Source organism: Mercenaria mercenaria, chromosome 3 (assembly GCF_021730395.1).
Source record: "Mercenaria mercenaria strain notata chromosome 3, MADL_Memer_1, whole genome shotgun sequence".
Taxonomy (NCBI): Eukaryota; Metazoa; Mollusca; class Bivalvia; order Venerida; family Veneridae; genus Mercenaria; species Mercenaria mercenaria.
The window spans coordinates 7,760,932-7,773,059 of record NC_069363.1 but is presented as its reverse complement, the minus strand read 5'-3'; the positions used below and the strand labels follow the sequence as shown (position 1 = coordinate 7,773,059).

Below are 12,128 nucleotides of genomic sequence, written 5' to 3'. Positions count from 1 at the left end.
CTAGATATTTGGGTTTTCCAAAAGGATCACCAAGTTTTCATTGGATACTTAAAATAACTAATGCTCCGATTGGTTTAAATCCGGATATGACGTTAAAATCTAGAATAATCTGGAAAGTTCTCGCACTTGACAGCTCTTTCCGCTGGAAGGTAAATACGCGGTTCAACGCCAAAACGTCACAATATTTGGACGAACGTACAATTCAATGTATGGTTTATATATTTATGTTCAGTGATTAAAGTATATTTATGTTCAGTGATTAAAGAATATTCCACTATATTGTCATAAGTGTTTTAAACCTCAGCAGCAATAATGGGAAAGGATTATTACAAAATTTTAGGCGTTCCAAGGACTGCAAATGAGAGTGAGATAAAAAAGGGGTACAGAAAGATGGCTTTAAAATACCACCCTGACAAGAACAAATCTCCAAATGCAGAGGAAAAGTTTAAAGAAATATCGGAAGCATATGACGTGCTAAGTGACAAAAGTAAAAAAGAAATTTATGACAAGTATGGTGAAGAGGGGCTGAAGGCAGGCTCAGGTGGTGGGGGTGGGGGTAGTGCCCCAGGTGGATTTCATTATACTTACCAGGGAGATCCAAGAGAGACATTTAAAATGTTTTTTGGAGACGAAGATCCATTTGCAAATTTCTTTAGTTTTGGTTCTGGACCAGGTGGACAGGGTTTCAGAACTACACATTTTGGACATGGTGGAGGACAGCAATCTATGGAAACTGATGATGATCCTTTTGGAAATTTCGGTTTCGGTGGTGGAATGCCCAGTCATGGTATGCCACGTAGGAAACAGCAAGACAGTGCTGTTGTTAGGGACTTGCAAGTATCTTTAGAAGATATTTATAAAGGAACTGCAAAGAAACTGAAAATTACCAGAAAAGTGTTAAATTCTGATGGACGCTCAACAAGAACTGAAGACAAAATTCTTACAATTGATGTTAAACCTGGTTGGAAAGCAGGAACCAAAATTACATTTCCAAAGGAAGGTGATCAGACACCAAATAACGTGCCTGCAGATATAGTGTTTGTGATAAAAGACAAGCCCCATCCGATGTTTACCAGAGATGGCAGTGACATTAGATACAAAGCTTCAATTTCATTAAAACAGGTAATGAGTGCATGTTGCCTGGAATTATTGAGTGATAATGCTTCAAGATAATGCAAAGGACTTAGTTCCTTTCATTTAAGCACACATTTTAACAAAGTCATATAGATTATTTGTGATCATTTCCCAAGCACAGGTTGAACCTGTTATTCAAAAGTTGTGAGAGTTTTCTAAAATATGATTTTTCAGTGATTATGAATTTGAACTGTTGATTATTTATTTATTTTGATATTTGGTTTCAATTAGGTTTTAAAAATCTAACAGTTTCAAGTTGATTATTTGTGTAATTGTTTTAAATGACTATTCATTAATTTACTAAGTTATGTTTTTTTTAACCTATTTCAGGCTCTATGTGGAACTACACTTCAAGTGCCAACAATTGATGGACGTAAAATACCTCTTCGTCTCAATGAAGTTATCAAACCTGGAATGCTTAAAAGAATACAGGGTGAAGGACTACCGCAACCAAAACAGTCAGCCAGAAGAGGAGATCTAATAGTGGAATTTGACATTAGATTCCCAAGTAAAATGACATCTAGTGCTAAGGAAATTCTTTCGGACTGCTTACCAGACTCTTAGAACGAAGTGCGTGTGCGGGAATAGGAGTTATATTGTAAATATGTATACCAGTTATCACTACTGTACATTAGATACCACTGCTGTACATTAGGTACCACTGCTGTACATATATAAAAAAAAACATGTTGCTAGATTTAAAGTGAAAGAGAAGTACATGTAACAGTTGTGTTACTTCTTGTGACAATATTATCATTGTTGCTTTAAAAGTAAAATGGGCATTTTCTGTATATTTTGAACTAAATGTATAGTACAAGTGTTGTGTGAAGAGTCTGTGTTTCATATAGTTTTAAGAAAGCATTGAATATTCATATTTCTGTTTTAGCCCTTTCAAGAGATTACAGAGTTTTGAATATTAGTGAAACTGTTTATTCATGAGGAAATTTGCAAAATCATATTGCACTGTATGATATAAATTTTGCCTAAAGCAGAGGACTTGCTTATATTTCTAGTACAGTTGAAAGTCTTCCTTTCGAACGGAATGGGTAAAAAAAATCCCAGAGCTAGATTGCAGTCACTTGGGAAGTTTTTTATGCTTCAGTTTCATAACCGAGTTATTAAAGGTTTCCAAAATTCAAGTTATTTAAAGCTGAAGACTTTCTACATTTCGAAAAAGAAAAATTTGCATCTGCAAGTAAAGTAGGTCAGAAAAAAATTACAGAACTGAAGTATTATGTTCAGATTGTTAGATGTGGAAAATAAGTCTGTTTACTATATGCATTGTAACCATAACAACATGTTGTGGTAAGATGTATTTAGACCTACTAAACATGACTGTGTGTGTGTTCTGTTGAAGCATTTTTTATATATTGACATATCATTAAAGATTTACTACATACCATACCATCTCAATTTGATTTACATGTAATATGTCATAATGTGAAATTGTTAAGTAGAGTGAATGTTACATATTTTTGTGAAATTTAAATTGAAAGTAGTTAACTGTATGCATACTGTTTTACAAACAAGTATTTTCAATTTTGATGTTAAAGATTTGTTGAAATCAGTTTATTGATAATAAACTGAGAAATATGAATGTTTATTTTTTGTTGATGAAAATTTTACTGCAGTAGAGTTGAACTGTTCAGTTGGTAGAACGTGAGGCTTTCAATGAAGATAAATTTGCGTCAAGAGGGAGTTGTGTTTCCCTTCCTGAAGACGCTGTATCTCATATCTGTATCCAACTCTGCTTTATATGGCGGAAGCGATGAGTTGGAGAACAGAGGTAATATATACTTAAAGAGAATCCAGGAACACTAGGTTAACTGCTTGTGCTATTACAGAATGTTAAAAACTGCATTTATGGTAGGGGACGTTTGATTTTCCTTGTTAGGTAAATGACATTCTTCAGATATACAGCTCAACGCATGCATGGCTTTCAATTTAAACCAGAGGCTGTGGAAACCACATTGAGAATACATAATGCGCCTATTGCCATTATGGGTCTGCAACCTTAAACTAAGCTACAGTAGGACTCCTGTATATTACCACATACGCATGTAGACCTGTTTACTTTAAAAGGGATGAGTGTATGTATAAGGTAGCATGACCACTGTTCTGCTAACATTACCTACTCCACAAAGAGTATGTAACTTACCTACCAATTAAAACTATATGCAACTAAAATAGTCTGGGGTCCAAAAGAATCAATCTTAAGAATTGCAAAAAAATGTACAGGTGAACAATAAGTTAGTCAGATATGTCATAATGTTGTCATTATAAATATTGTAAAATACAAAAAGTGGAATTTTCTGGCAGAATGCCAAGCGCATACAAACTAATTGAGAGAAAAGCACTTGTAAAGGACCACATAACTATTAGTTAATAACTGCACAATAGTTGCCTTTTATTAAACCAGTACTGCTGTATGAATAAGATTTACGTACAGAATGCTTAAAGTTATAACCTACAAGTAATATTTGCAAGTTGAGAACAGGAAAATTATCTAATGGTTTCTGTCTAAATTTTTATTATGCTAATACTTTAATAAATACACAATGCGGAGAATTGACAACAATTAAGGTTTATTGTCTGAATATGGTTAAAGCCCATCTAGGAACAAAGTGCTCAGAGTGAGCTACTGTAATGTCCCATATATCAGCTGAGGACACAATTTTGAATAAATCTTAATGAATCTAGGTCAAATGTTTATTGACTCCCAAAGTGGCATTTTCTAACAGATCTACTTGGCAAATGAAAAAACAACCCCTGTTATCCCTATAGTGTCCTCATTCCCTACCTGATCTGTGGTAAACCTGATCAGAATGTACATGTCTTTATGCAATCTAGTTATGTCTCCCACATGTAGTGTGGGAGACATACTGATTTAGTGCTGTCAGTTTGTCCCTCAGTCAAAAAGTTTGTCCTGGCAACTCCTCCAACACATATACACCAAACTTCACAAGAGTGGTAATTGCCAAGTTTAGTTGGGCATTTCCCGGTTTGATCATTTTTGACAAAATTATGGCCATTGATTAATCAAATTTTATGATGTGTTGGCCATTTCTCATATTATTGAACAGATTTCCATTATGCATGTTTTGGTCATGTTCAAGTTAAGTGATTATCAGCAATTTTAGCCCTTGATTTGTCATATTTTACAGAGTTCACACTACTTGCTGTATACATCCGGGCGCAATTTTACCAAACCACACAAGTGATTAGAGTGAAGCGTAGTTGTGCATATCATCGTCATGTTTTGATTAAATTATTTTGAATGGAGTCATGACCTTTGATTTGTGCTACTTCTCTGTTACCACTGGATTGAATTTCACAAAACTTCACTATCAAACCTAGTTGTATATACCAAGTATTGCTTGGTGATTTTCGCTGAGTTGTGGCCCATAATTTGTGGCATTTTACAATTTCTGCATGGTAAGTGGTGGGAGACATGTTTTTCATGAAAAATAATCTCTAGTTATATTTTGACAGTCATCTGGGACAAAAACCAGGTTAGTGGGTCAGGTCATAGAAAAAGACATGTTAACACTCTAGAAGGTACACTTTCTATTTGATTATATGAAACTGCTAATAATTGTTTTCTTAAAGAAAACAAGATCAGTTCAAAACTGGCTCATCGGGGGTAAAAAAAACTATCATTAGTTTAAGTTGCATGCAAATCTATGGACTACAGTCATGTTCTTTACTTGATTTAGATCTGCATGAAACATGGTCCGAATGTTTTTTCTTTATGAAATATAGATCAAGTTAGAAACTAGGTTATCTGGGTTCAAAACCAGGTCACTTAGGTCATAACCCTTGTCAACACTAATTTAGATCCATATTTTCTACCTCAAATAGTGTTAACAGTAGTGAGGCTACATTTTTAGCCCACCATCATCAGATGGTGGTTTATTCAAATCACTCTGCGTCTGTGGTACGCATTCTCATTCATCAGATGTTCGACATGGTACCCGAGACGTTCTACCGGGGTACCATGGTAAACATCTGGTTTGCGAGAATGGTGGTCCGTCAGTCCGTCCGTTAACAATTTCTCGTTATCGCATCTCCTCAGAAACTACTGGGGGGACTTTGACCAAACTTTGTCAGAATGATGTATTGGTACCCTAGTTGTGTCCCCCTGAAAATCAGACTGGTTCAACAATTATTGAGTGAGTTATGGCCCTTAGTTTATTTCTATCATATAGGGAAGAACTTTGAAAATCTTCTTGTCCAAAAACCACAGAACCTAGGGCTTTGAAGCATCATCTAGTGATCCTCTACCAAGACGATTCAAATTATTTTCCTGGGGTCTAATATGGCCCCGCCCTGGGGGTCACATGGTTTATATAGACTTATATAGGGAAAAATTTGAAAAACCTCTTGTCCAAAACCTCAGGGGCTAGGGCTTTGATATTTTGTTTGTGACATCATCTAGTGGTCTTCTACTAAGATAGTTAAAATTATCCCCGTAAGGTCAAATATGGTCCTGCCCCGGGGGTCACATGGTTTACATAGACTTATATAGGGAAAAACTTTGAAAATCTCCTTGTCCTAACCACAAAGCCTGGGGCTTTGATATTTGTCATGTAGCATCATCTAGTGGTTCTCTACCAAGTTTGTTCAAATTATCCCCCTAGTGTCAAATTTGGCCCTGCCCTGGGGGTCAAATTGTTCATATAGACTTGTATAGGGAGAAGCTTTTAAAATCTTCTTGTCAATAGCCTACAACATTCAGATTTGGACCACATGTATGGTTTTGAGTGGTAAGATGAACCTTGACATGAGTTGACCTTGATTTTGACCTAGTGACCTACTTTCACATTTCTGTAGCTACAACCTTCAAATTTGGACCACATGCATAGTTTTGTGCACCGAAAAAAACTTTGACCTTGACATTGACCTAGTGACCTACTTTCACATTTTTGAAGGTACGGGCTTCAAATTTGGACCACATGCAAAGTTTCATGTTCCAAAATGAAATTTGACCTTGATTTTGACCTAGTGACCTACTTTCACATTTCTCAAGCTACAGCCTTCAAATTTGGACCACATGCATAGTTTTGTATACCGAAACAAACTTTGACCTTGACATTGACCTAGTGACTTACTTTTACATTTTTGAAGGTACAGGCTTCAAATTTGGACCACATGCATAGTTCTGGGTTCCGAAATAAAATTTTGATCTTGATTTTGACCTAGTGACCTACTTTCACATTTCTCAAGCTACAGCCTTCAAATTTGGACCACTTGCGTAGTTTTGTGTACCAAAATAAAATTTGACCTTAAGATTGACCTAGTGACCTACTTTCAAATTTCTCAAACTACAGCCTTCAAACTTGATGCACATGTATAGTTTTTTGTACAAGGAACTTTGTCCTTGAAATTGATCTAGTGACCTACTTCCACATTTCTCAAGCTACAGCTTTCGAATTTGGACCACATGCACAGTGTTGTGTACGAAATGAAATTTGACCTTGAGCTAGTCAATAAGTCTTGAAATTTGGAACACTCAAAAATGGCGCATTGGTGGACGCCAAGATCACTCTGTGATCTCTTGTTTCTACCTGATCGACATGGAACTTACTTGGACTTTGTCTTAATTAGTTTGAAACTGTGTCACCCTTGGGAAAATATGTCATTAGGTCAAATCATAGAAAAACGTGTCGTTTTAGAGGCCGCATTTTCAACATGATCTTTACACAAAATGGTTAAATGTTTCAATAAATATTTTGGCAAGGAACACGGATTATCTGTGGTCAAAAACAAAAATCACATGAGTCCACATTTTCTCTGATCTACGTGAAACCTGATTGTCTTAAAGAAAACTAGATGCAGTTCAAAACTGGGTAGATTAAATAACAACAAAACAGGTTAATGCCTTCTGAAGGCTACCTTTTCTTCCTGATCTACATGAAACTTGGTCAAAATATTTGCCTTTATGAAAAGTAAGTCATGTTGGCCACTAGGTTACATGAGATAAAAAACTAGGTCTCTATATGAAAACAATTTTGTTAACACCTTTTAAGGACACATTTTCTGCCTGATTTACTTGAAATTTTATCAGTAATTTGTCGTCAAGTTCGAAACTGGATTATCTTGGAATTATCAACTTTGGTTAGGTGAACGATACAGCGCCTTAGCACTACACAGGTTTTCAAATGTTCACCTAAGCCTAAGGCATATTCCGGTTCCAGCAGCTAACTTTTTTTCCTGTTGTAATTACGGACCTAGATCTGACTTCATTAGTATCATGTTGACCGCCTGTTATCTAAGTGTCGCTGAAAAAACTCGAGCAGGTGAGCTATCTTTTGTGGACAGTAGGGTGTGTCGAGGCAGTGCTACAGACGGAAAGTCCAGGTCAAAATTTATGTACACGGGTCTAATATTTCAGCGAAATGGGCAGAGTGACAACACAAACTCGTGAAACGCCGTAATAAGTAATAACAAGAGCACCGCCTTGCGGGTGCTGACGCTCATCTGATTTTTTTTGTATAATAGAAATATTGTCCTACCCATGATTTTCTAAGTCTAAAAAGGGCCATCACTCTTGCAAAAAGCAGGATAGAGTTATGTTTCTTGATGTACAGTGTCCACTTATGATGGTGAAAAACTGTTGCAAGTTTTAAAGCAATAGCTTTGATAGTTTATGAGAAAAGTTGACTTAAACATAATATTCAACCAAGAAAATGATTTTTCTAAGTCCAAAAAGGGCAATAATTATTGCAAAAAGCAGGATGGAGTTATGTTGCTTGCTGTACAGGGTCAGCTTATGATGGTGAACAAGAGTTGCAAGTTTTAAAGCAATAGCTTCGATAGTTTAAGAGAAAAAGTTGACCTAAACATAAAACTTAACCAAGAAATCTGATATTTTCTAAGTCCAAAAGGGGCCATAAATCTTGCAAAAAGCAGGATGGAGTTATGTTTCTTGCTGTACAGGGTCAGCTTATGATGGTGAGCAAGTGTTGCAAGTTTTAAAGGAATAGCTTTGATAGTTTAGGATAAAAGCTGACCTAAACATAAAACTTAACCAAGAAAACTGATTTTCTAAGTCCAAAAGGGGCAATAATTCTTGCAAAAAGCAAGATGGAGTTATGTTTCTTGATGTACAGGGTCTGCTTATGATGGTGAACAAGTATTCCAAGTTTCAAAGCAATAGCTTTGATAGTTTAGGAGAAAAGTTGACCTAAACATAAAACTTAACCAAGAAATCTGATATTTTCTAAGTACAAAAGGGGCCATAAATCTTGCAAAAAGCAAGATGGAGTTATGTTTCTTGCTATACAGGGTCAGCTTATGATGGTGAACAAGTATTCCAAGTTTTAAAGCAATAGCTTTGATAGTTTAGGAGAAAAGCTGACCTAAACATAAAACTTAACCAGGCAACGCCGACGCAGACGCCGACGCCGACGCCGACGCCGACGCCGACGCCGACAACCGCTCAAGTGATGACAATAACTCATCATTTTTTTTCAAAAAATCAGATGAGCTAAAAAGTCAATTTCCTTTCGATACGTGCAATTAAATAGTTTAATATTCTGTTTTATTTCAATTTCCTCTGTAAACGTACATGTTGGCCTATAATTATGCAATACGAGATACAAAAGTTCATTTAAAGTACAACCACCTTAATGTCACGCGGGATCACAAGATATATATCTATACTGAATATTTAGTGACACCAGAGTACGGGCTCGATCCAACACTCGAACTGGTCGCATAGTATGCTGTGGATAGTAGAGGCCCGCACACAATCACGCACACGTCAGTTGACTTAATTTGAAATAATAGTTTTATTTCGCTTTAAACTGGGAAAGACGTCATCCATTTTGTTTTCCAATATAAAAATCACATTAAAAGCAAAAAGAGTTCAATTCATTTCATAAGATATAGAACTTTTCTACGCAATCCTACGGTAATAAAAAAGAAATCTTATTTTCAACTCTGCTGACTCAACTTGCATCACAAGCAGCCAGTTTTACGTCAAATCATATCTTTATGGAGATCATACAGGTAGGAAAGCCTGATGGGCTTATCAGATCGTGTATTGATATAGCCTGTATGATTGATGTTCAGTTATAAAATAAACTCTGACTCATATACCCACCTACGTTTTTAGCATCATCAGAAAGCGATCGTGGGAAACGATTGAATGAACTAGACCAAACAGTGCAAGTCAATTTGTTTTTGTTCATTTCTTTTGTTTTAGAGTGGGTGGTGATTGTACATTTGTGATAGAAATTCAAAGGCATGATACTCCTCATACGCTAGCATTTATATCACTAAGAGCGAAAGTTTCCTCTAATATACAATAGTTTGAAGTTTGAATCTTCCGGCTGTATTCTTGTCGTCGGATCTAGTTTCCCAAATTGCTATGAAACATATTTTCCGTCCTATATTATATTTAATCCCGTTTTTTTTTTTCAGTATCTGCTGACCTTCGATCAAACCAGATATACTTTTCGACACAGTATTTGATTTTCGAACAGAATGTAGGATAAAATCTCACTCCCACCCTCCAGACCCCCACCCCTTGCTCAATTTGACCAAGGTGGACAAAATCCCCCCTTTCGATTTTGATGAAGAAAAACGCAAAAATGAAAAAATAGACATTCAAAAGAATAAAAAGAAAATACTATCTTCAAGATGATAGTCAATTTTTAAACGGAATGAAATGGACATTTGAATATATTTTTTAAAAATCTTTATCAAGTTGTTTTCTTTTCTGAGTAAACCACTGACTGTCCGTTCACAGAGTATGTTTCCGCTTTGTCTCTTGCTATCAAAATACCGATCGCATCTACACGGTCTGTATCACATTCTTTCTTTTCTGTCAAACATAGCTCATCTGCTGCTACCTTCTTCGTAATATGAACCATATAGTGTCGCAGTGTGTGACTTTATCATTTATGACATACATTTGTACTGTTGAAAAACGGCGTTAAACCCAAAACAAATAAACAAACAAACAAAACATGAAATGTAAAGTACGACCTGCATTGTATTCAGAATCTGTATTGTACTAAGTGGAAATCCGTTTCCGTATTTTGCCTGACAGGCATGCGACTGATCACTGACCAAAAAGAGGAAATCAGAGGACTCTGTGCATGAACTTCTTTCATATTACTTGGTCTGGGATGTAGTCCGCTCTCATGGATTTTTCAAGACCGAATCAAACTTGGAAATAGGTGTTCATGTCCGATTCGTCTGCACATTCTTCTCGATAAAAAGTAGTTCCAGTCAATATTAGTTCAACATGACAAACGCTTTAAACACGCGACTGAATGAAACACTGTGCCATGGAATGGAGCCAGTAACGGAATGCGATTAATGAAAGCGGTAAGACGCTAAATGAGATTTCAGAACGGCTTAGATACCGGTGCCATATTTGTGTTATTATGCGAGTATAAATTGACAAAAAATACTGTTCTTTTTACTTAGAGTATAAAATGCAAATTGCACCCTGATGCCGACTATATAACTTTGTTGCAGTTCGACAGAACGGCATTTAGGGTATTGTAGCAAAGTTTCATAAATTCTGTTGTATTTAGGTAAAAAGTAGTGCTCGATTTGAGGAAGCTACACTGTTTCTCAGGTTTAATGTCTATCGCTCATCCCAAATTAAGCGAAACCCAACCTCACGGTTTCCAAGTATGTATTGAACAACTTGATAAACATATAAGCTCAGCATCAATTAGCAACAAAGACACGTTTGTCAGAAACGTTTTGTAGGGTTAGATAACGAGTACAGCTTTATCAAGACTGCGTTAACGTTGCATGTTCAGTTTTTCCGCTGAATCACAAGTTTTTGTACATGTGTGTTATGAAACAGTCCTCCTACACCAGGTAACGTGTTAAAATAAATGATTTTGGCACGGTACACCGTGAGCTGGCAGTCTTCCGCTTGTCGCTAGCAGCAATATTTTGGGAAATTAATTGTCGACTTTGCGAGACAATGTGACTTCAGGCTAACATGTACGTAAAAGAGAGCATGTGATATACCAATACAGATAAATTGTGAGGAAATTATTCATAATCGTGTATAATAGGGTGGTAAAGTCGTGACCACAATTTACACATTATCCAATTAGGTTTCGCAGTGATAGCCACTCAATGAATCTTTTTCTTTCCCTCTCTACAATATTTCTTCGTTAAAAGTTGCAGGAATTCTCAAATTATTAACCATAAAGTACCTACTGCTGGAAACGTTACATCACTATTGTCCAATTCCCTATAAAACGGTAATTCTCTTTATTACTATGTGATGGCGAACTATAATTTTTAACTCTTTGAAATAATCCTTTTTATTCGGGTATTTAAACATTACTTTAAATAGTTGTAGTTATTCAGTGTAATTGTCCCCCACCCTCATGACCGTGCCATCGCCTTCGAGTCCTCATTACTCGGGTCTCGATGCTTTGATTAGAAATCTGTGCTAATTTAAACGATATAACAAAAACGCACTTCAGACTGGTATTCCATCCTAAACCAATCAAAATAACGAATATTTTTTAAATCTTTAAAGTTTTCTTCGAGTAAACTATGGTGTTGTTGACTTTTTTGTCTTTTCTATACAGTCATTCGATGTACGTCTCGTACACAACTGTTTCTATATCTAAAGATATCATAGGTGTGCTATTCTTCGATAATTGAACGATAGATCGGTGTTGTTGTATCAACTTTATCTATTTGTATTTGAAGTTATCATCTCAAACAATATTTAAGTAAAATAAATCAAGTTTCACTGTATTATTTAAATCGTATCAGAAATGGTTATGTTTTTTTTCCTGACAGGAATCATGATGTTATGTTAATTTTGGAAATAAGGATACTTGCATGATCGTGTAAATACTAGTGGTCGGCTGTATCAAGTACAATTATCCCTAAACGCAACAATTAATAAATGTTTTAATCAATCTTTGAATTACTTTCCGATTTATATGTAGCTGTAACCTAATGGGGAGTTAAATAGGACAAATTAAACTATCTGTTGA

General features: G+C 35.8%; 1 protein-coding gene across 1 annotated transcript; it reads left to right on the top strand.

Annotated features, from left to right (window-relative positions):
- The first annotated feature begins 135 nt into the window (after positions 1 to 135).
- Positions 136 to 2,731, top strand: LOC123525501 (dnaJ homolog subfamily B member 5-like). The gene is made up of 2 exons (XM_045304596.2): positions 136 to 1,122; positions 1,465 to 2,731. The coding sequence occupies exons 1-2, from the start codon at positions 313 to 315 to the stop codon at positions 1,696 to 1,698; spliced, it is 1,044 nt and encodes a 347-aa protein (XP_045160531.1). The 5' UTR covers positions 136 to 312; the 3' UTR covers positions 1,699 to 2,731.
- Positions 2,732 to 12,128: the final 9,397 nt, after the last annotated feature.